Source organism: Zonotrichia albicollis, chromosome 1, assembly GCF_047830755.1.
Source record: "Zonotrichia albicollis isolate bZonAlb1 chromosome 1, bZonAlb1.hap1, whole genome shotgun sequence".
NCBI classification, from domain to species: Eukaryota; Metazoa; Chordata; class Aves; order Passeriformes; family Passerellidae; genus Zonotrichia; species Zonotrichia albicollis.
In genome coordinates, this window is record NC_133819.1 from 21,661,167 (window position 1) to 21,685,147 (window position 23,981).

Here is a 23,981-nt window from a genome sequence, read left to right on the forward strand (position 1 = left end):
AAATCCCTTCAGCAGGATTCCTTCTCCTGGGAAGATGGGAAGCTTCAGCTTCTCCCTGTTTTGCTCCTTTGGAATGTGATTTGGAGAATGGTTTACCCAGCATGTCAATTGTTTTAATTTAATGACCAATCCCAGTCCAGTTTTTTCGAGAATCTGGTCAGTCATGGGTTTTTATTATCATTCCTGTCTAGCCTTCTGATGTATCCTCTGTGTAGTTTTAGTATAGCATTTTTAATATCATATATCATATAATAATATAACAAATCAGCCTTCTGAGAACATGGAGTCAAATTCTCATCTCTTGCCTCGTCCTGGGGACCTCTCCAAACACAACACACTTCCCAGGTGATGGGTTGGGAGAAAGATCCCTGTGTGTGCCAGCGAGCATAGCTTCACAAAGTAGTGTGAATTATCAGGAATTAGAACTACTGGACAAAGAGAAAGTCCAGTTTTGCTGAAATTAGTGGCAATTAGGTGTCCAAGTAGACATTAAGGATTGCAAGATCTTTGTTTTGCAATGAGAAGGTAGATGAGGTACTTCTCCTGAGGTAGTATGTTGTGAAAATGTTCTCTGAACATTTTCCATAGAGAAACTGTTTGTCCATTGCTGAAACTGTTTATGCAATGGTGAGGATTTGTCTTCATCCAGATTATAGGCATGGGTGCATAGTAAGGTAGAGAAACAGAGGGGGGAATAAATCAGCAAATAATTGAATCAGACTGGGTAATAGGTGGAATTCTTGTGTAAATGGTTGACAGGCATTTACAAAAGAGCAGACAGCAAGCAATACAGGATTGGCTGTTGCCTTGCACTGTCAGTGTGGTGTGCAGGTTGGGTGCAGACAGCAGTCAGCCTGTAGCAGCTGCTGCAGCAGAAACCCCTGAGCTGCTTTCCTGTTGCTTTGCTGGGTGTTTATAGGAGCACAAACCACAGGGATGCCCAAAACTGCTTGTGGATATTTAGGTCTCAGCACACATTGAGCTCTCTGGTGCTGAAAGGACTAAAGCTTGTCTGGGGGGCCTGCTGCTGTTCAGTCCTACCCACAACATCATTTATTAACTCCATGGGCACTGACAAGAGCGCTTCAACACGGACCAATGCTGATCTGGTCAGTGCTGCCTTCACTACTCATTCACTCTCAGTATCCAAAGCTGATGTTCCCTCATCAAGCAGAATAATCTTGGGATTGTGAACTCTATTGAAATTAGGAAGTATCACAATTATTCCATACCAGAAGGTCAAGACCTATGATGTATGTATCAAAAAGAAAGCAATACCCATAGAGATGTTTGCTGATACAGCCTGTTTGATAAGTCTCTTTGACTGCAGTATGTTTGACATCTTCTATTTTTTGGTACCTGAAAGGAAAAAAAACACAAAAACCCCCTAGAACATACAAGAAATTACACTTTCTTTCATAGTGCATATGCATAAATTTCCCTTGAAGCACTTTGAGGATGTATAAAATATTTTTGTGCACAGAAATCCAAGCCCAAGAAAGAGCTTGCTAAGCGTAGAAGAAAATTGATTGCCTCTCTATACTTGTGATATACTGAGCAATTTTATCTTTCTGTAATTACAGATGAACACACAGAGAAAAGGTCTGCAACAATGGGTTTTCATTTAATGTGTCTTGGAAATGAAAAAGCATTGAGATTATAATTGCCCAGGGGATGGCCTTGAAGCTGTCATTCAGCCTTAACTTTCAGTAAAAAACCCCACAAAGGTGCATGGTGCCAAAAGCAGGGTGACAAATGTGATTTGGGGTATCTTAACTACCACATCTGACCTGATGGTAAGGAAGGAATGTGCTTCTCATGGTCATCATGAACTCTTTATTCCAGAGTGTTGAATTACCTGGACAACATAATACTGGTTCAGTATCAAAGATTTTTAGTGATTATTTTCAAATTGTGGATAGAGACGTGGGGCTGAAGAGTTACAACAGAAATAGTAACCTGAGAAATTGCACTTGTATCTCTACAAAAACAGCACAGGAAGCTTGCAAACAAGTCCTAAAGAAAATAATAGTCTAAAATAAATGGCAATAAATTATGTCATGGATTAGTGAAGCAAAGAATTAACCCAATTATTTTTCTTTAGTACTCTTTTTTTTCCTAGAGAGGCTAGACCCAGTAAAATAAATCCATTGGGACTTTATTAATGCCAATTTATCCTAAAGCCATGAGTTAAATTATTAAACAATAGTTGTGAAGTAATAAAAGAACAGTAGGGTAAAAATGAGTTTGAAGGAAGACAGAGGTGTTCAGCATGGAGATGAATTAATACCCAAGGGAATTGACAACATTAATTCTTCACTCAGTCTTGGGATTTATTGCTCTTACTTAAATTAATGACTTGGGCATGCAAGCAATACTCATGATTATGAAATTTTCCAATGGTGCAAAACTGAGACGATCTGTACAGAAATCCAGTGAGAAGACTAGGACAAAAGAATACCAGAATATCTTACAGAATTAAGTAAATTATATTGGAGAGTAGTAAAAAGAGAAGCAGATGAACCATAATTATGGGAAATACAATATGACAAAATGAAAAAAAAAATATGATCAGTGAAAACCTATACTGTATGAGAAAACGAAAATGACTTAATTTTGTTCCCTAGCAAAATGCCATTTGAGACAATCTAAGATTTATTTCTATAAACAGTACAAGGATGTAAACCCATAAGAGGGAGCTACTAATGCAAAGGTTCAGTGCTGGTCCAGTAATAAATTAATATACAGAAACTGTGCATCTATTTTGTTAGAAAGAGATGTTCAATCTTCAAACAAGTAGAATACCCTTCCTGAAGCAGTAGAGTTAAAATGTGAAGTAATACACTTGCTTTCTGCATAAACAAGACCTCGTCTCTGTAACAGGGAAGGACTTTCTGCTTCTGAGCCATGAGGAAAAACCTACATCAGGTTTAGTGGCAGCAAGTGGCAGGAAGTGGCTGGCAAACAGTGCCTTGGGGATGAGCAGGTAGAAGGGATAACCACTTATGAGAGTGAGGAACAGCACTGGGTGACCCAAGAGAGATGCTCTATTGGTGAAGGTACCCAAAGATGTTCCTTAGCAGAGCCAGGTAACACTGGGAGCTGGAACATGAAGGGATGGAGCATGTTTTCTGTGGGCAACAGTTGTTATTGAATTCTGAGTTTCAAAACTTGCTGGGGTTTGTGGTCACGCTGTTTATATTTAGATAAAAGATCAAAAAGATGGCAAGACTGGTACTTGATAATGTAATACAAATAAACACTTGTGCATGACCTTGGTATTTTAGTCTTACACTCAGGGATTTTTTGCCACGTGCCTGTCCTTTTAGTTTGGAATTCTCACTGGGTTTATGAGGTCTGTAAGACCATATTCTCTTTAAGAAAGGAACTCCTTCTCTACATGCTTTGTGATGCCTTTTTAAACTACTAAAAGAAATGAAAAGAAAAAAATCAACAGCAAAAATATATTAGAAAAATGAAAAATCTCTTTAGCCACTGTTATAGAAACAGCTGACATGTGGAAACTTTGCAGCATTATTTCTGACTCCATGCTGGTGGCACTGCTCTTCTTCAGTTGCACCAGTGTCATCAGGCAGCTACTCACACCTATATCACAAGATCTAAATTCACTAAGAGACAGATTGTGTTTTTAAATCCTACAGACACCAAATGGGATTATAGAAGATACGTCTCACCATTTTATCGAAAACTCATATTTTTTCATATCTTTGCATGGAGACCTGATGAGAATTCCATAAGAGGACTGAAGGCCAGAATCACAAGTGTCAATTTCTAGCCCCTTGTAAAACCAACTCTAAATGCCATGAAAAAAGTAGCCACCACCTGAATGAACATTGCACTTTGCCCCCTATTCCTTCTTTAACCTTGGAGATGCCCCTAAAACCACCCAGCTGTGAGAGATCCCTGCCCAGGTCCCTCAGAGCGAGATGTGTGGCAGTGATTTGTGCACTGGGCTGTGCCTCACCCTCTGTGGCCCTGACCCACTGACACCGGAGGGAAAGCATCAGAGAGGAGCAAAAAGGATGAACTGGAAAGTTGTGGCAGGAAGAAGAGAAACCAGGTTGCAAATCAGGCAGGGCTGGTGGCAAAATGGGAACAGGGGAGTGCAAGGGGACAATGAGGAGGGAAAGATGTGGGCATGGAGGAAGAGTATAAGAGATCTGGCACGGGGTGGGAAAATGCAAGGTACTCCCTCACTCATAAAATGATGTTAGCTCAAAGGCATGACAAAACTTGAATTCCTACTGTTCTGTGAAAAATTTGTAATAAGATTAACAAAATAATTAGAATAATCTTTAGAGAGCATTCACTTGAGATCTCTGTTACAAAAAAGAACAGCCATGACTTGACTGAAAGCTTTCCTATTACCTGGTCATTTCTTCTTCCAGCTTTCCCATCAGAGTGTAAGGAAAATATCTTAGAAAAATTATTCACTGATGTACCAATAATTTGCCACACAGTTTTACAATAAGCTTTAAATTATACTATATTTTCTCTCTAGAATTAATGTAATGGATGGCTGTTTTTATATCTAGAAAATCAGTGTTATCTTTTACAGTTTGATAGCACTGGTTGAGAAGGAACGAAAGCTCAAAACATTAAACCAAAAAAACCTGATCAGAATGAGGTTTGATAGTGTGAGAGCTCTTAGAAACTTGGAGGAACTCAGTGTTTTCCTTTCATCATGAGTTCTCAGGGTGTCCATTGAGGGTCTTCCAGCAATGCAGTGGAATGAGGAGGTGGCAGAGGAGAAGGGGAAAGCTGCTCTCAAAGAGCAGAGAGAAGCAGCCATGGCAGTGCCTGAGCATCCACTCTGAGTATCCAGCTGCCTGTGGCTGTCCTGTAATTACTTATTTGCAATTCCTATCAACAAAGATTTGTCAGTAACTGGCTTTCACTGAGTAAAGCCATGGTTTACTGTCATGATGTCAAAACAATGTCCTGTTAGACATGATGGCTTGTTGGTAAGAGTGAGAAAACAACCCTCTTTCTCCTTTGGCAGACACAATCTAAATCTGATTCTTTGCCTCAGGCAGTCAGCAGAGGTCATGAGGTATTTCTATGACATTCCTTTTGTCATGTTATAGTCATTGAGGCACGGGAGACTTTTATGTAATCTTTGTACAGAAGTCTATGAAGTTCTGTTCAAGCATTTTTTCATAACTATTTACTTCTTAATACACTTGTGATGTACTGAATGGTTTTGACATACTGAAAGCCACCATATGGAGTATATGGATATATTTAATTGGTTGGCCACTATTTTTCCTGCACAGAAAAACAGAATGACTGAAGTTGACAGGCACCTCTGGAGATTGTCTAGATCAAAGCCTAGCTGAAGCAGGGCCAAGTAGAACAAGTAGTTTGGGGCCATAACTATTTTAGTTTTGGATATCTGAATGTAAACTCCACAAACTCTCTAAGCAACATGTTCCAGTGTTCATCCACCCTCACAATAATAAACTGTTTTCTCATGTTCAAATGAAATTGGACCTCTCATTTCTTCTTCTGCTACTGGACACAAAAAAGAGTGGTGTTTATGCACATTTATATTCACATGATACAAAAGTGCATTGAACATCTGTTTTAAAGTCTGTGGTATATTAAATTGAACCAAACATTGAATTTGCTGCCCACAGCTGCAAAATTAAGCTACTGTGAAATGCTTTTACCTTTTATTAAAAGGCAATACTAAATTCACCTAGTATAAAATACCAGTGTTGCTGGTAAAATGCCTGTTGTCTCACAGGTGGACGGTTACACTTCAATATAAATGTGGCATTTTAATACCCTATTTTGTAAATTCCTATATCTGTTCTGTAAAATGTAGAGGTCACATGAAATTCAATGTAGAATGATAGTGGTGTTGAAAGAAATTTCTATTAGAGAAGCAAGTCACTAAAAAAAAAAAAAGGAACTCAAACTCTGTATCTGGAATCAAATTATCCAGACTAAATGAAAACCTCATTGCTCTTGTGATACTCTGAAAAACTTTTCACATGAGAAGATTCTTCTCTATCTTCCTCCTTTATCTTAATATGTTTTGTGACAAATTAGATTAAATTAGGAAGAAACAAATGAAAGGCCGTTGATTTGAATGCAGAGATAAACATTATCTACCATCCTGGATTGCCTCCAGTAGGTCTGCTTGACACAGTAGGAGCTGGGAAGAGCAGCTAGTGTCTACTGCCTTAGCCTAGGTTTTAGGAATTCTGACTTTAAAGGACATGGCAGCAATGGTGTCAGGACTGTAAATTTGCTGTGCTAACCCCTTAGGCAGGAAAGAGAACATTGCTGTTTAGGTTAGAAGAATACTGCATATATTGAGTTGAACAAGACATAGGTGAAGAAGTAAAAAGAAAAAAAGATAATGCAGATCAGTGTAGCCACTTTCTGAACAAATGTGGCCATCATGTGGCAAATTAAAGACATGGCCATAGGAAGAAAAATTGTTGATTTACAGAATAGAGTAATAAGAAGAAAACATACACCTTTCATCATGAACTCAAAGGAAACAGATACTAAAGTTCAAACAGAAATGACTTCTAGCATTTCAAATTTTCACAAGTACTTAAAGAGAAATTTTGAAAGATATTTTGAAATTTATTTTCATTTTAAATGAAATATCCTTAGGTGGAAATCACATATGTTTTTTCTACAGCTAAAGTCTCATAGGTAGTAGTGTGGAAGTGAGAGCTAGGAGGAATAATCACATCTTCAGAGGAAAGACTTCAAATGTCTACATACAAGCACCAAGTGAGCAACCAAGCTTCAGATTATCTATCAAGCTCCTCAGAAAATTGCAGGAAACAAAATTATAAACATCTGCAAAACTAGATTGCTATATGCTTCATTGAATGTACCATTAACAAGCTGAACAGAGAAATATTAGCATCCAGAACTGTAATTCACAGCTCTAATATGCATAACAGTGTCTAAGCTGCTTTTGATTCAGAAGATATGTAAATAACTCTGATCTTTAACTCATCTTCTTTTACAGGGAAAAATAGACAGATACATATAGAGAAATCTTCTGCGAACTATCTAAAAGAAAATCCTGGGAAAACTTAATTGTTATTAGGAATTCATCTGATGGATGGAGAAATCCATCATAATTCCATGGTGTCTTTTCCTACTCTTCCCTTGGAATGTGTGCAAAAATTTTATTTATTTTGGGGGTTTTTTTGTTTCGTTTTGTTTTGTTTTGTTTTTATTTTTGTTTTGTTTTGTTGTTTTTTGTGGGTTTTTGGTTTTTGGGTTTTTTTCGTTGAACAACATGGGAATGATGTATTGCTTTACAACAGTGTTAAATATATGCATATCAAAGAATGACTGAAAAGTTTCTACAACAAGCAAGCACATTGATTAATCCAAAATGAAAGATGTACAAAAAGTCATATATGTAAAAGGGAAGCTAAGAAGAAGCTAATCCTGGGGAAAGAGAAGAAAAAGCCTAGAAAGAAAAAGCGTGGTGCCAGTGTTAACCAAACAGCCCGAGCAGTGAAGAGAGTAAATAATGCTGGCCATGGTGCACCTACACTGCTTGCAAGGGCAGGTAGGGACAGGACAAGGGGAAATGGTTTCAAACTGAAAGAGAGCAGGCTTAGACCAGGTGGTAGGAAAAAATCCCTTACTCTGAGTGTGGTGGGGCACTGGAGCAGGTTGCCTAAAAAGTTGTGGATGCCCCATCCCTGGAAGTGTTCAAGGTTGGGTTGGAGTGGGCTCTGAACAGCCTGGTCTAGTGGAAGGTGTCTCTGCCCACAACAGAGGGGTTGGAACCAGAAGTTCTTTAAAGTCCCCTCCAACCCAAGTCATTTTATGATTCTGTGGTAGCTTAATTCTTTCTAAGTTCTGCTCTGGTTTTTTAATATATTGCTGCAATAAAAGCTGTCCTTATTATGGACATTTGATGTACAGGAACCCACAGTTCCTGTATCATATAGATATGCATTCCTTCTCCCCTCAACATTGCTTCATTTTAACATCTTGTATATAATGAACTGATTTTTTTTTTCTTGGATTAATCAAGTTATTCACTTCCTCCTTTTTCATCTGTGATTTGAGAACCAAATCAGAATTAACATGGAAATAAAACAATTTCTGATTGTTGGATGATGTAAGTACCACACTATTTTATCTTAGAAGAAGTGTTTGTGTATTCAGAAAAGATTCTTAACATATTTGTCTCCTTTAATTGGCAAAATAATGACATAATTTCTACTCAGAGATTATATATGTAAGCACAATATTTACATTTAAGTTACCTAAAACATCAGTAACTTTAAATGTCAGGACATTTTAAAACAGTACCATACAATTTCTAGTATTTCCCTCAAAAATACCTCTGGCTTAGTGAGTGTAAGGCTGCAGCCAGTGTTGATGGATCCTCTTTTATAAAATGTTACATAATGCAGGATCTAAGATGCTAATTTTAGTAGAGCACTCATTCAAGGTGTGATTCATTTACTCGATGCCAAGGCATTAACAATATTGGTATTTATGATGATCATCTCACTCCTCTTATGGAGAGATACAATACAAGGTTGTTGCTAATCTGACTTGCCAGTGACAGCAGCTCTAGAGCAGGATGAAATGTGCCCCAGTCTTCATTGCCCAGACCTCTTTGAACCCTGCAGAAGATAGACTTGCTTAGAGAAATTACTTAGGTTTGAATACTCACTGTGAGTTATGTGCAGACCTGTGCCAGATCTCTACAGCGTGTTATGGTACTGATCTCCATCTTTAGTGGAATGAAATGTATACAGGAATAAGCCCACAAAGACAAAATGAAATGTGCTCACCTTTCGATAACAGGGATTGCTAAAGATAGTTGCCCTTGTATGTTCTGCTCTTTTCCTTCCTGTTCTCTACTTTTGATAGCTCTAGAGTCCATTAAATTCACAGCAAAGAATTTGAAGTTGCTGCCAGTCCTGTTTCTTACTTTCAGCTTTCAATTTACTACCTTAAGGTAATAATGATAATGATAGAATAATGATCTCTTGGAAATACAGAATGAATTTATGATTAAACTACATTGTTCTAGACAATAAGTCTGGAAGACTGAGTACTTGACAATAACAGTTATTTAGGCTGTCCATATTGCAATGTAGCTTTTTCTGCACAAGAATTGAATGGTTTCACCCTATATTCACAAGCAGTGTATCAAGTTTCTTCTTTTCTCCAAGTTTTGTGTTTCCTTTCAATGACCAAATCTACAAGTTAGACTGGATTTTGAGGGAGATGAGTATGACAAATAGCTATAAAGGTAAAAATAGATGATACACTTTGAAGAAGGTATTATGTTTATGTCTATTTGTGCTCTGAATGATTACAAGGATTACTCATTAACAAATGTTTGAAGAAGATATTTAGTGTCTTACAGAAATTAAGCTCACAGGAAGGTTGATGCAAGTATAGCATCAGTAAAGAGACACCATGTTCAAAGGATTTACTTGCAAGAAAGGAGAACTGATTCCACTAAATCTTGATTGATGGGGAGTCACTTTTAGGGAGGAAGATCATTGAACTTCTCCCAACATGTGGAATAGTTCAGGAAGAACTCTGAAGGAATGCCTGAAGAAGAGACTAGTGGAGATCCAGGACTGATGTATACTCTTCCTTTGGACACGGTACATGGTCTACAGTACTGGTGAGAAATACTCTTTCAGAAACTCTTAAAGTGAGGGAGAATGAGGACTTTACTCATGCTCTCATTCTATGTCAGGTATTATAGAAGGGTTTAGAAATGAGATACTTGTTGCATAAGGAACAGCCAATTATCCTTGCAGGAATCAAATGCTGAAGAAAGCTGAGCAATAGGATACTGGTGTTTAACAGCAAGATAAAAATCTGCAGTAAGAATGACTTTCTAGACCTAAATCGTCTTTTTCTTCTGAGAACTCTCTTTTGATTAATCATTTCAGCAGGAGGGCTATCAGACTGTTGATTGTAAGTCCTTGCTTTCTGTTTCCCCACAGTCAGTGGCATTTGCTTGCAATGTGTTTAGGATTGCCAAGGTGGTGTCAATGCTGACATCTCCATAAAGACTTGCTCCAAAGATAGTGAGGCACAAGAAATGTGGTCTAGAGGCACAAGAAATGTGTGGAAAACATTAAATTACCTCCCCTCAAAACACTGAGTATTGCTTGAAACTGCTGCAGGCTCCCAAAGACAGAGGAAAGAAGGCCTATTATTTCAGAACAACAACAGATACATATCACCCTGTGTTCAGCGTGCCCATGGGCAAAGACAAGAGATGACTGCTCCAACAAGGAGGACTCAGAGCTCAAAAAAGTGTCTTGTGACTTCAAGGGGAACCAGAATGGTTAGAGTCTGCCTAACTGCAAAGGCAGAGCTAAGGAGTGAGATCTCTTCAGCCCCTTGGAAAGATGTGGTAGAATAATGGTCCTTAAAGCAGAGCTGTCCTAGTTCAGTCAACCCTTCCTTTGGGTAAACCATTGCAATTGAAAGGGTTATGAATAGAATATGATGAAGAACACATTTTTGGAGGTGTCTTTGTCTGTCCTCTTGGCTTTGTGCCAAATGATGAGGTATTGAACGGTAGTTAAATTGTAGCAATATGGCTGTCATGGTCCTCTGAAAAAGAATTCTGAAAAAGATGTAATTGTGAGCAGCAGCATAGCTGTTCAAGCACTTAGAGTGGATTAGGAATTATTATACAAACTTTTGTATAAGTCTGAACAAATACTTCTTTAAAATGTAGAAGAAAAGAATGGGGAAAATAGATTGTTTTGGAAAGTTTCTGCTTTTGACGTGAATTTCTGAAATATATTTTAAACTATATGGCAAAAATTTTTTAAAAAATGGTTTTCAGATGTTTCTGCTAAAATATTTATAGTGTTGATTTTCATGAAGAGCTTGAATGAGTTGGTGAAATAACTCAATCATTCCTAATCCAATAGATAGAAAATGTATCATCAACAATTAAAAATACTAGTTTAAAAACAAAATAATAACATCCAGAATTTAATTTAAAAAATCACTCTCTGTTCTTACTTGAGTCTTCAGACTATAATGTTGAAGAGTACCTATTTCATTCTTACCGTTGCAAGTATAGTTTACTTATATTTTTATGCAGAGTAATATCCTTATTGACGGACAAGAACCCCATTGTATCAAGCAATGCATAAACAGAAACAAACAAATTTTCCAGTCAAACTGGTTTTCCATCTAAGACAGAAACAAAAGAAAACAGGTATGTGATTCAACAGGAATACAGTGAGACTGCATCAATCAACATTCTGTAGAGTGTAATTAGTACATGCTTGAGCCTAAATGATATGGCCTATCTGGCTACAGACTGGTTCTGTGTGAGTAAATATCTGGGTGTGGGTATGACAGACCATATGTATAAATCTCAGGGAATGAGAAATTCTATGATGGAAGTGCAGACGATTGATTAATCAAGACAGTTTTAAACTTAAAAACAAAACTTTACTGCATAAATACTCACTAACAAAATACATTTTTACTGTTTAGTAGCATTTAGAGGCAAATGCCAACATGTTCGAAGCAGTTCGAAGCAGTTACTCCCTTAACAGCCATCCTATATTTGCAAATAATATACAATATCCCAGAGCCCATGGCAGGAATTCAGGACCGATGGTTACAGCCCTTGAGAGTCTCAGTCATGGCAGTGCTCAGGTTCAAGAGCCCTTCAACCAAGGATGTCAACACTGAAAAGGAAGCTTTCCTTCCCCCTCTTTCAAGTCCAAATCCAGGATTTTCACCTTGTATAAAACAGTGTTTAGAGAGCCTCTTAGTCCTTGACCTCTGACTCCGAGGACTTTGAGAGTCTTGCAGAGAGTACTTTCCCAGGCTGTAGCAGATGCCTTGTCTCGTCCATCAGTTATGGCCTTGGGTTTTTTCCTTATCCATTGTTTAATTTCTGTTTCATTTCAAGCAGTCTTTTTCCATCTCTTAAGGTTGCAACTCTCCAGTGATCAGCAACTAACCATCAGTAAGGTACTTACAGCTCTGGGACCTTTGTTTTCAGCCTGTCCCCATATTTTCAAGGCCTTTACTAAAACTCCTCATCATAACAGGAGACACCTGGCATCAAGCTTCAGCGGACCTGCAAATTCTCATAACATGGTAACAAGCCTAATAGGCCAGGACTGACTGTCTTACACAGGCACAGCGAGGATAAGGCTTGAGGTTTATTTCTGACAAGAGCAAAACTGTTTTTAATTAGCATGAAAATATTTCCAAGTTGCTCACACCTAATTAGTGTGATTTTTGAAAGAGTTCAAAGCAAGCTAATAATAATTACATTTGGCTTAGCATGCTTCTACTTTCATGAGTGCCATGGGCATCTGCTTTGGCCACATAAAAAAGAGCTTTGAATAATGAAAACCAGAGAAAATGGTACACATTTACTTAGTATTTCTTGGGTTTGTATAGCGTATGAAAGGAATGAAGAAAACCAAAAGTATCAGGACTGAATGTTGATATTGAAATAATTACGATGACAAAAGTAGCCACAGTGACAATTCAGAGATAAATACTGCCTTGAGTTGAGATGGTGCATTACCCACTTTGAACATTGACCAGGGAATAGTAGGCGCCTTTTTCAGCCAGCAGCTGCTGGTGGGTGCCCTGCTCGATGACCCTGCCGTTCTGGATGACGGCGATCTTGTCGGCGTTCTGGATGGTGGAGAGGCGGTGCGCGATCACGATGCACGTGCGACCTTCCCGAGCCTTATCCAGCGCCTCCTGGACAATCTGCACAAGGAACAAACCAGGAGGTGAGCTCTTCTGGCAGCTGCCGGGACATACACCTCCGCTGCCATCTGTAAGCTTGAACATGGCAGTGAAGGAAAGGGAATATATGTTGCTCAAGCTTCTTGATTTAGAATTAGCCTGTTTCTTGGCAGAGTTCAGACTGTTAGAGTGGATAATGCTGTGATAGTTAAGAGAATTAGAAGGAACCAGGCTCATTACTGAGATGCATGGCGGGAAAAAAAAAGAAAATGGTTTTAAATTGTAGGAGATCTTCTGACTGGATATAAAAAGGATTCACTGCAAGGATAATTAAGCACTGGAACAGGGACAAAAACATCTCTACTGAATCTCCTTGAGATTTTCAAGTACCCTACCAGACACAGCATAAAGTCATCTAAATTTGAGATCAGTATTGGCCTTTGTGTGAAGAGGTTTAATTGGGGACCTCCACAGCTTCCTTTCATTTCATGACTGATTAATTATATATGGAAGTCTATATTCTTGGGCCAGCTGCTATCATACTAGTTCTCATGATTTCACAGGGAGTCTCATGAATCACATTTTCTTAAAGCTATCACTGGCAGAAGATATTAAAAACAATCCCTGCTTTCTTGCATTTATTCCTTATGCTTATCAATGCAGAATAAAGTAAGAGGTTAAATTTAAATACCTAACTGACATGTAATCAAGAAAACAATAAATCATGGAATTATTTAATGGCATTTTCCTCTTAAAACTCATTTTTCATGTCTACAATTGATCAAAATTTAGTAGAAATCTTAACTTTCCAGATTATAATATATTATATAATATTTGCCTCATTAATAGTAAGTATTTTTGTAGACTCTGTTCATTTTCTTCGGCTGGATTGTACCTCTGTAGTATCAAGATTACAGTTTTGGCCTTAAAGAAAAAGTAAATGTTTTAGCAAATTTTACCTAAAATTTTCATTTTTGCCATGAACATGTAGCAAGGACCAGAGAGCAATGGGCAAAGGAAGAAAACTTAAGAAAGCCACATATCACAGTTTCACAGAAAAAAAAAAAAAAATGTTCTCTGGCACCATCCTCAATTTTTTTGGCTTCTGTAGTTTGTGTGTCAATTTTGATAGCACTTTCTCAGCTGAAGCATGAAGATTTCTAGGCTAAGGAATGCATTCTTCATAGCAACTTCAATCTGCCTACTGTCATACAGATGTAAAAAATACTATTTTTCCCCCCAAGGAGGGGTAAGACATTTATATTTGTCTATTATTTGCCTAAATACGTAATTTGCACAAGACGCCATATTTCCAGCTTTTGGTTTTAAACTGTGGGAGTAAAAACAGTAATCGTAATCCAAAAAAAGTTTAGATTCCAGATCCCTGGCTGGGACTTAAGTTACCTTTTCACTTTCTGTGTCCAAGGCAGAAGTAGCTTCATCCAGAAGCAGAATCTGGGGTCTGCGCACGAGGGCCCGGGCAATAGCGATCCGCTGCTTCTGGCCACCAGAAAGCTGCGTCCCCTTGTCCCCTACACGGGTATTGTATTTCTGGAAAAAACATATTAAGTTCAGGCTGTGAGTGAAAATCAGTTTGGATGTATGTTGGAGCACATCAACTCTGACACCAGCCTCCCATAATCTGAATATTCCACACCAGTAGCTTTGAAATTCTAGACCAGAATTTCTATCTGTCACGGATCTATTGATCTTTTACTGGTAGACCCCTTTATAACATCAAGTGTTTAATGAATTCAAAGCAACAAGCCACTCTGAGGATGGAATGACAATGTTATTCTCAACCAGACAACACAACACCAAAGGTCAGTGAAAGTCTGTGACAATATTGGGGTTCAAACTCTGAAAAAGTGAGACGAGTATTCAGGGGAAATGTGATTAAATTTTTAGCCTGAATACTTGTAATTACATCTTCCTGGTCACTGCATAAGGACAAGATTTTGTGCATGGCAGACCTTTCATCGGACCCAAGATACTCAGTCTTATAGTATTATGTGTTTGTCTCATGCATATAGATGAAAAATTCTTAGTAATTTTCAGACCACAGGAATACTTAAAATTCAAATTCTGGCTAGGTATAACTGGAAGAAAGCATAAACTCATCAGTCTAGCAGAGTCTTTTACATATACTTGAGAAAGACAGGAGCTTAAAAAAAATGCTCAACTTTAAAACCCCCACCCCTTAGCAGCAGCTCTCAGTTAGTTATAACTGTGTCTTCTTTCCTGAGATCTTAAAAGTTCCACTCTCCATCTGACAATGGAATTTACCAGAGTGAAAATAAATATGCTAAACAGAACTAAGTAAGGAAAATATTTAAAAAAATGTTTCAGATTTATTTTCATCTCAGAGATTTATTGTACCCCAGCTAATTATAACCAGACAGTTTTCCCCTGCCACTTAAGTTCACATCCAGTTCTGAGAAGGAAAGAAAGGGAATAACTTACATCTGGCAGTGAGTCAATGAAGGAATGGATATTGGCTTGTTTTGCTGCACTGACAATTTCCTCGAAGGACACCTGCCGGCTGTTGTCTCCGTAGGCGATGTTTTCAGCAATAGTGAAGTCAAACAGGATTGGCTCTTGTGAGACAATACCAATCTGAGCCCTCAGCCACTGGATATTCAGAGCCTTTGCAGTTTTGCCATCAAAAAACTGAGAAAGCAAACATTTTAAATTTTAGTCACATGGCTATATATAAATTTGAGACTTACAGTAAAATTCACACACAGCAGTTGTGCAATTGCAGCTCTTTCCTTAGCTCTTTCTTACCAATTGCAAGCCCACATAATCCCTTCCCCTCCTTCTTGTCTATGTTCCAAAATTTTCTAATAAATAGAAGTGAATGCTGCCTCTGTCCTTTTCTTGACTTCAATATTTAATTAGGATTTTGAAGTCAGTGGAAGATAGGATACACTGAAGCAACTTCAAAGAACTTTGGGTAAAGTTCTTTCAATTGTTTCTTCAGCAGGAAAATTTTCCTCTATTTTGCATCTATAAAGAAGAAATTTACTTCCTTAAGATGTCATTTGCAGCCAGTTTTCTTTATTGGCAACTCTCTCATACTTCTGCTAAATATGCCTGCTGAATTGCTATCATTTTTTATTACATAAATATAGAATTTTAATTTTTTTAATGTATCAGCTTCATAATTACACAGTTGCCTTGGACACAAATAAACCAGGACATTAAAAGGGCTATTAAATCTCCACTAGAGTGACCCAGTGCAGCACTTAGGCTCTGTGCTGGGTAACATGATCAGCTGGGTGGTTGCTATGAAGAATTGCCCCCTTCATAGTATGGCTGCTGGAGGAGGTTATACTATGAACTCCACAGCTGGTGCTAGCACAGTCAATTTTCAGCTAATATATCTTTTTCTTCAATGGCAAAGGTGTTATAATAAACCTGACTCAAAACGAGGGAACTTTTGTGAACAGCTGTTCTGACAGTTTCTGCTTTAAGCCAAACCCATTTCACTCAGTTCACAGTACAACTCAGCTTGAGAATTAGTCCAAGACTTTTGTGGTTTCTATGGCAAAGGTCTGTGCTTTACCTTTCAGTAAACTGTTGTTGGTTATTCATGGACACAAGGTCAGAAACACTGGGAAGGAAGTTGCATTTTGTTAAACACATTTTTGAGGCACCTATGCTGCCTCTTTCTACACATCACTTTGCTACATTGAACCTTTTTGGGCACTTTTAACCTCAAAAAAATCTTTTCCATTGTATCTAGGCTTCATTTAATTATAATTTTATGCTTTGTGAGTATCTCTGCAGAGACTTGTCTAAAATTCTTCTAAACCCTCTAGTTTTTAAACTGCTCTTATTATAAAAACCTCAAGAAATTTGTCCTGAATTTAAAGCCATAATGAGACTGTGGATCAGTAATTGTGATGTGGGAAACTGGGACTTGCATACATCTAGTTTAATTAAGGAGACCCAATGAGTCACTTAAAAATACTTAAAAATAAAACTAGAAATACCTATTGTACTTATAAAATCACAGAAAAGCAATGAAGAACACCCTCACTTAACCTGTTGACATGTTCTTGCAAGAAACTTACCATTTCTCCATCGAGTGGGTCATAAAATCTCTCCAGCAGCTGAACAACAGTGCTCTTTCCACAGCCACTGCTGCCAACAAGAGCCAGAGTTTGTCCCTTTTCTACTTTTAGATTCAACCCTTGAAGGATTTTGACCTCTGGTCGGTTTGGGTAGTTAAATGCCACATCTTTGATTGTTATGTTTCCCTCAAATGTTTCCTATAATGAAAATATTATCACTGTTACATCTTTAAGACAATTTCACAGATGATTAGAACAGAATTGCAGAAGTATCCCTACCCCTCCAGAAGTCAATAGACATTTTCAAAATTAATACCCTTTTGACTCTATGTACAAAAGCTGGACTAAAAATAGGGAACTTGGTCCATATTTTGTTCAGACAGTGCTGAAGATGCATTGCGATAAGGATGTAATCAGAAGGAGAGGAAGAATCAGTTTGAAGAGAGCGAGGAGAGGGCTGTCCATGTCACCAGTAAATAGTATCATCCAGAACTCATGGCTTACTCACAGGCTTGTCTCCTTCCTCACTGTAACTGTCTATTGAGGGCACTCTTTCAAACAGCTGAAACAAGTGGGCTGCTGATATCTTGGCTTTGGCATAGTCTGGAGCAAAAGAACTGGTTTGTCCTAGTGCCATTGCACCAAATACAACAGCTGAAAACACTCTATAAAGAAATCAGGGAAAAAATATCATGAAGAAAAGAACAGTGGAAATGTGGCTGCAGTCAACTTTTACTCAGAGAAAAAAGAGGGCTAAATTTAGAAAGAATGAAGTAGTAATCAACTATTATTGCTTTAATTATTAATTTAGCTCCAGAAATGTCTTTTTACCTTCTTTTAACGAAATGAGATGAACATGCCTGCATTCCAAATTCACTGTTTTCATTACATATTAGCAGTAATTTATTTAGTTTCTTTTATTCTAGTTAGTATACTAAGTCTTAGCTGGGGCTATGAAGAAAGGGATCAATGGATGGCATGATTGTTACTCTAATGCTGCTCCATCCTCACTGTGGTTTCCTCTCTAGGGTTTAACAACCTTTGGGAGTTAGTGATCACTTTTTAAGGCACTGATGAAAATAAGAAATCAAGCTTGTAACAAGGTGACAATAAAGATTTAATTTCCTACCACGTCTCTGCTGGAAAAAATTGCAGGATTTACAATACTGATAAAGGTTGAAAACTATGCTTTTATTAGTTTTTGACGACTTTTATGTCATTTTATGGAATTTTATGTAATTTATAGGCTACATTAGAATAGTTTAAAAACCTGCTGTCTTCAGCTATTACTTACTGCCACACACCATAGAAAATAAATCATCACCAAGAACAGCTATTTGGCACATGAAACTTCTTAGCCTGTTTTAAGGCAAAGTAAAAAAGATTCATTTTTATGAACTTTGTCTTTTTTCTTCAGAGCTACATGAAGTGATCTGTTTTATTCTGTGTTTGAACCATATAGAAGGGCTCACACGGTTTTTGCTCAAACCTTCCCTTTCAAATCTATCAAAAAATTCACTCAGCTGGCTAGAGATGTTCAGCTAGTAGATGGAATGCAGACACTTTCTAACATCTTCTGGTCAAAATGAGCTGTGTTAACTATCTTTCATTAGGTTGGCAACAAAAAATCAGTATGGTTGACTTTCTTGGGTATTCAGGTCACTGATACCCACACTGGTAGAATCTCAGTCTATCATACTTGTTTCCATAGCCCATGTATTGAACTGTTGCTCTTAAATAATTTTTCTGAACAGACAGAAAAGGGATTGTGAGAGAGATACTTACAAAAATACATGTTTAAACTCCATGAAATCATTTACCACTAGGTAGGCACCAAACCGGAAACAGCCAGCATAGGTAAAGAACATCATTGCTTGTGAAAGGGCAAAACAAAAGCCAAATATATGTGCTTTCTTCACAGAATTTCTGTACAGAAAGAATGCATATTTTCATCAAAGTGTGCAGTCATACTGACATTCTAGTACACAGTTGACTTCAATTGATACTCTTATGAATGTAAAGTTTACTTACATTGAAACATTAACTAAAAACACTTCTCTCTTGTAGGGCAATAAGTTCTTATTTATACTAGAACAACAGAAAGATGAAAATCTTGGAGCTACCCCATCAATGCCAATCCTGGGGATGGTTAGAAATTGTTCTGCAAATCACGAGATATGAACTCAAAAGCCAGCAGCCTGGGAAAAAAGCTAAGTAATATCTTTTATGTCCTGTACTGTGCTCTAACCACTCATTTATTATGGTAGATGTGTTAGTGGCACCCTGTTTCTTTCCCATTATATCTGTGTACATATACTTTCATTTTCTTTACTTTTCCCGTAAATGTCTGAAAAGGAAACAGCCCAGTCTGGAACAAATAAAACTTTAATTCATAGGATCTATTTCGTTTTTTACTTTAAGACTTTTAAATTTTGATTTAGTCCAAACAGACTTATATTAATTTCTTTTCAGCCCCAAACCAGCAAGTAATTATTCAAATGTTTTCAATCTTACTAACACAAAAACTTTAAAAAGAGGCCTAATGTAATATTCAATTTACATTAAAATAGTTTTAATTAAATATCCAACAAATCAGATGGAAATTTAGATTAGACCACTTTGAAAGCTCACTTAAAACCAACATTTTTCCAAACCAAGTAACATTTTAATAGAAGATACCAATATTATAACAGAAAATTAATTAAATAATTTTTTTAAAAATGTCGACTGGTGGTGGTTGCATTTGTCAATACAAATATGCAAAGTATTGACATTAATTCTGAGATAATTAAATTATACATCAAATCATACACAATATTAAAAAAATCTATTATTGTGGAAGTAAATGTTTGCAATTTATTACCGATGTTTTTTAGCTTAGTTATTTTATTCTACCTGTATGGCACAATCAGATGTTCTCCATACATCAACTCAAATTTTCTTTCTCGGGTCAAGCTAACAACAGTTCTAATATTTTCTATTGCTTCTGTAGCAATCTGCAATGGAAAAACAAATGGTTTTTGTAATCAAAAATTAAGTATGCTGCAATTCTCTATTCTAAATTACTAGAAGATTCTGTTGGAATACAATTTTATATTTTATACTGGTTGTTAAAATCATAGACTGTTCATATAAAAATAAGCATTTTACATTTTTCTTTTTAGGAATGAGATTTTCTTACAATGCTCAGAATTTTCTGATAAGACTTCTTTAATGTTCTACAAAAAAAATGGTGAAAAACCATTAGACAGCAATAACAAATATAGAGAAGGTACTCAACATGAAAAATGGCGTATTAGCATTCAACTTCCAGTCTGCAGAATTTGGGCTACAATCAAAATGTCCAGGTTATTGAGGTGCCTTATAGCTTGAAGTCTCAGCAGTAAATATTTGCCCTGAATACAATCTTTTAGCTTGCAGATTCTTTAGACTTGAGTCATTTGTATACACAAATGTTCCAGGGGAGATTCAGATTAGATATTTAAAAAAAAAAAGAAATCACTGTTAGGTTGGCCAGGCATTCAAATAGATTTCCCAGGTAGGTGGTGGAGTCACTGTCTCTGCAAGTGCTCGAGAGATGGATGGCACTTGGGGATTTGCTTTAGGGGTCACCGTGGTGGTGCTGCCTTGATGGTTGGACTTGATGACCTTTAAGGTCCCTTCCAGACTTGATGATTCTCCAAAAGACTCTCAAGTCTTCAATGCATTTTGCTATTGTATACATTTAATGTAATTTTAGTTTAATTAAGACCATAAAGTAAGTTTTTTTAGTAACCTAAGCTCAGCAACTCCTTGCAGAAAGTGAATTTTGCAGGGGGAACACTATTTTTACCAAAAAAACTCCCATATTTTTTTAAAAATGAGAATTAAATAAAATGCCTGTAGTCCAGTGCTTGCTTAGGTGGCCTTGAGAAGGAAAACTAACACTACTATGAAAAGAAAATTTTTTTTTTCAGTTTTGAAAAAAGAAATCAGAAATATTTGTAACACCTGTGCTAATTATTCACAATATGCTGGATTAAGAAAGCCTTTAGTGCTTATTCTAAAAATTGTCAACTATTTTCTATCACATCTTACAACAAAACAAAATAAATGCTCATCCCTCAGAGAGAAGCAGAAGAAATGTACACAGTTGAAAGGAAAGGAATGGAATTGCATGACCTTAGATAAATGATTTTCTTTTCAGCAACTTTTCAAAAGAGTAGGACATAAGAAGAGATTTTAGAAAGGCTTTACCTTGAAAAAAGCAGCATCTGGAAAGTGATGAAATAGTTGTTCTGTCCCCAAAGGATTTTTGGAATGAAGTGACATTAAATGCCTTCATTTAATTTGTTAAACAAGAGTCTAGCCTTCTTGCTTTTCTGTTCTCATCTTTCTCTTCCACTCAAGAAACAAAGGAATGGCAAACAGAAACCAGTGGATATATACATATTATCACTGCAAACATTGATAAGATGAAGAAGGAAAGAGAAAAACAAAAAGCAGTGTAATAAACATAAGATAGATGGCATGCCAAAAGGGGATGATGGGAAAAAAAAAGCCAAAAATGAGAGTGGTTGCAAAATAAGGAAAACAAAGATGTCTAGAAAAGGAATGAGAAGAGAATATGCCTGAATTGTCTTTAGCACATTCCAACATTTAACTACAAAATGGTTAATATCATAAGTCTTCAATTGTTATTGAAGAGGTGTGATGCTCTGTAGGTCTGCTGGTGTACCTGGCTGTGCACCTGGCTGTCTTTGGAGCTTGCCTACTGTGAAATGTTCTGAGCTCAGAAGTCATACATCCATTAACAATGCTCTGGTAAATATGATTGTATACATTATACAGAAACAGATTAATTTCTCCTGACCCACCTTTCCTGCAGCTTCCAGCTCTCGTTTATCTTTCTTAGCGTGCCCAGCCAACATCTTCATTTCAATCATTCCTGCCACTGCAATGATGGGCACAACAGCTAAAAGCAGCAGGGTCAGCTGCCAGCCATAAACCAATGATATAATAATTCCAGTCCCCAGGTTGGCTATGTTTTGTGCAATTAATGCCAGTCTGACACCAGTTGCCTGGGGAAAGAAAAAAAGGCATTTCTTACCAACATAACTGCATTTTAAATAAGAAAAGCATATTCACCAATAAAATTCCTGATTCTCAAAGCACTGCTTAGAAAGTCTTAACTCAGTTTTGCTATTTTTTAAAATGGCAGGTTTTTAAATGCTTTTGTAAAAAGTTATCTAGATTATATTTATATCTTCTTTCCCCATATTCTGATTACTTCAATTTACTCTGCAATTTCTAAATTCTGCTCTTGAAACTGAATAAGCTTTACCCTCATCACATACTCACATTTACGTCTAAACATTAAAATCTGTCAAATTTTTTAGATCATGGAGCTAGCTTTACAAGTCATCACACAGAGTCCAATAAGAAAGAAAATTAAATATTTAACTTTTCCTATTGAAATAAAGCCAAAAGTACTTCAGAATCCTTCAGTTTAGAAAAAACCCCAAGCATATAACTTCATGTAGCAGTAAAAATTTACTTAAGCATACACAAATTATTACATTCAGTGTACTTTACCATGATATTACATAACCATGAAAGCATAGAATTTACTTATAAAGAATCTCCATCATGTAACTGAGAAATGAAAATCAATTGCTGGAAGTTCAATTTTTTTTTTAATAAGAAATCTGTGCAGCCAAAAAAATAGCAGGAGATTGTAAACTGAATAAATTTATTTGCATGTCTTTAAGTGAATAAGACCTCTTTAAAAAGACTTCTTAGATAGGATATTCCCAATAGATTCGTTAAATAATAAAGATCACAATACAGCAAAATAGTTTATTTTTTGGAAAAATTTGTTTGGAAATTAGTCTGTAAATATATATATTACCATAATTTTCATAAAGTGCATCAGTGCATTCTCTAACAGCTATTGGTATATATATAATTATATATATATACCAATAGCTGGTATAATAGTATATTTTATATATAAAATAAATAATATAAAAATTATTTTATAGTATATTTTAGTTTTCAAAATCAAGACTGGTATCCAGCTAGTCAAAACCAAGCTGCAACTTCATTACATGCCAAACCAAACAGGAAAACTTCTAACACAAAATTTTACTTACTCCTTTCACTTGAGAGGCATCATTAGCAAGTCTTGTAGTTAATGCTCCAGTGCTATTTTTAGGATTATCAAACCAGGCCATATCCTACAACAAGAAAAATTATTTTTAAGACCAGATTTTGGACATTTCAAATAAACTGCTAAGTAAATCTGGTAAGTGGCAGTGCCTCAGTTCTACGTATTTAAATAAGTTTAATTCCACCACTGCACATTGAATATATTTAGAAAGAAGTGAAATCTTGTGAATCACTGATGTATTCATTGTCACTGCTGAGAAGGAAGGGGAGCAGCTGAGAGATTCCAAAAGTAAAATTTACCCTCCCTCACTGCTGCTCCTTCACTGAATCTGCTTGGAGGAGAGGACTCTTGGGTCACACTCCCTCATGGGTGCAAAGCTGTTTGCGGAGGGGTTAAATGTAAAGCATTTTCAGGTTAAAAACTAAGTATTCCTTGCTTTGTTTCTTCCCATATTGAAGAGGCTTATTTTTAAGCTATGAGACACCAACAAACCAACAACAACAACAAAACCAAAACAAAGCCAAACCCAACCAAAGGAAAAATCAACTTGTTCTATCTATCTGATCAAAGTTAATTGTTTGGATGGGGTACACAGTTTGTGATTTATTCACCAAATATCTGATTTAAACTGTCAGGTGTAGTATGCATTGAATGAAGTCCTAGTAATGCATTACAGGCCTCTGTGACCTCAAGACTCAATTGTAAGATTGCCTTTTCATTAGATTTTTAGTATGGCTGATCAATAAATAGTGATTTTTCAGACTTCAACGGTTTTCTGTCACATTGAAAATAGTCATGTTCACATGAATCAAATTCTGTGTCTACACTTAGCTTTATGTGCAAGACATAAACTTCCATAACTATCATATTTTGTATTTCAAAATCTAAAATACTGATCTTGAAATCATGCACAATTAAGCCAATTTAGAATTAACAACATTACATTCTATTTATATTTTAACTCTCTGAAAGTGGCTTTACTTTTCAATACACAATCTTAATGTTGC

The 23,981-nt window shown here is 36.6% G+C and overlaps 1 protein-coding gene across 4 annotated transcripts in view; it reads right to left on the reverse strand.

The window, feature by feature from the left end:
* Window positions 1-11,453: 11,453 nt before the first annotated feature.
* Window positions 11,454-23,981, reverse strand: part of ABCB1 (ATP binding cassette subfamily B member 1) — a 48,179-nt gene continuing 35,651 nt past the window's right edge. For 3 of the 4 annotated variants that reach the window (XM_014269074.3, XM_074535471.1, XM_026795583.2), the window contains 9 exons: window positions 22,958-23,041; window positions 21,680-21,883; window positions 19,719-19,819; window positions 18,609-18,749; window positions 17,332-17,488; window positions 16,824-17,021; window positions 15,208-15,414; window positions 14,149-14,295; window positions 11,454-12,765 (listed from right to left, as the gene is read on the reverse strand). In XM_014269074.3, coding sequence (XP_014124549.2) covers window positions 12,571-12,765; window positions 14,149-14,295; window positions 15,208-15,414; window positions 16,824-17,021; window positions 17,332-17,488; window positions 18,609-18,749; window positions 19,719-19,819; window positions 21,680-21,883; window positions 22,958-23,041 — 1,434 coding nt within the window. In that variant the 3' untranslated portion in view covers window positions 11,454-12,570. Of the gene's footprint in view, window positions 12,766-14,148; window positions 14,296-15,207; window positions 15,415-16,823; window positions 17,022-17,331; window positions 17,489-18,608; window positions 18,750-19,718; window positions 19,820-21,059; window positions 21,295-21,679; window positions 21,884-22,957; window positions 23,042-23,981 lie in introns of those variants that run through there. The other variant, XM_074535488.1, reaches the window with a different exon arrangement.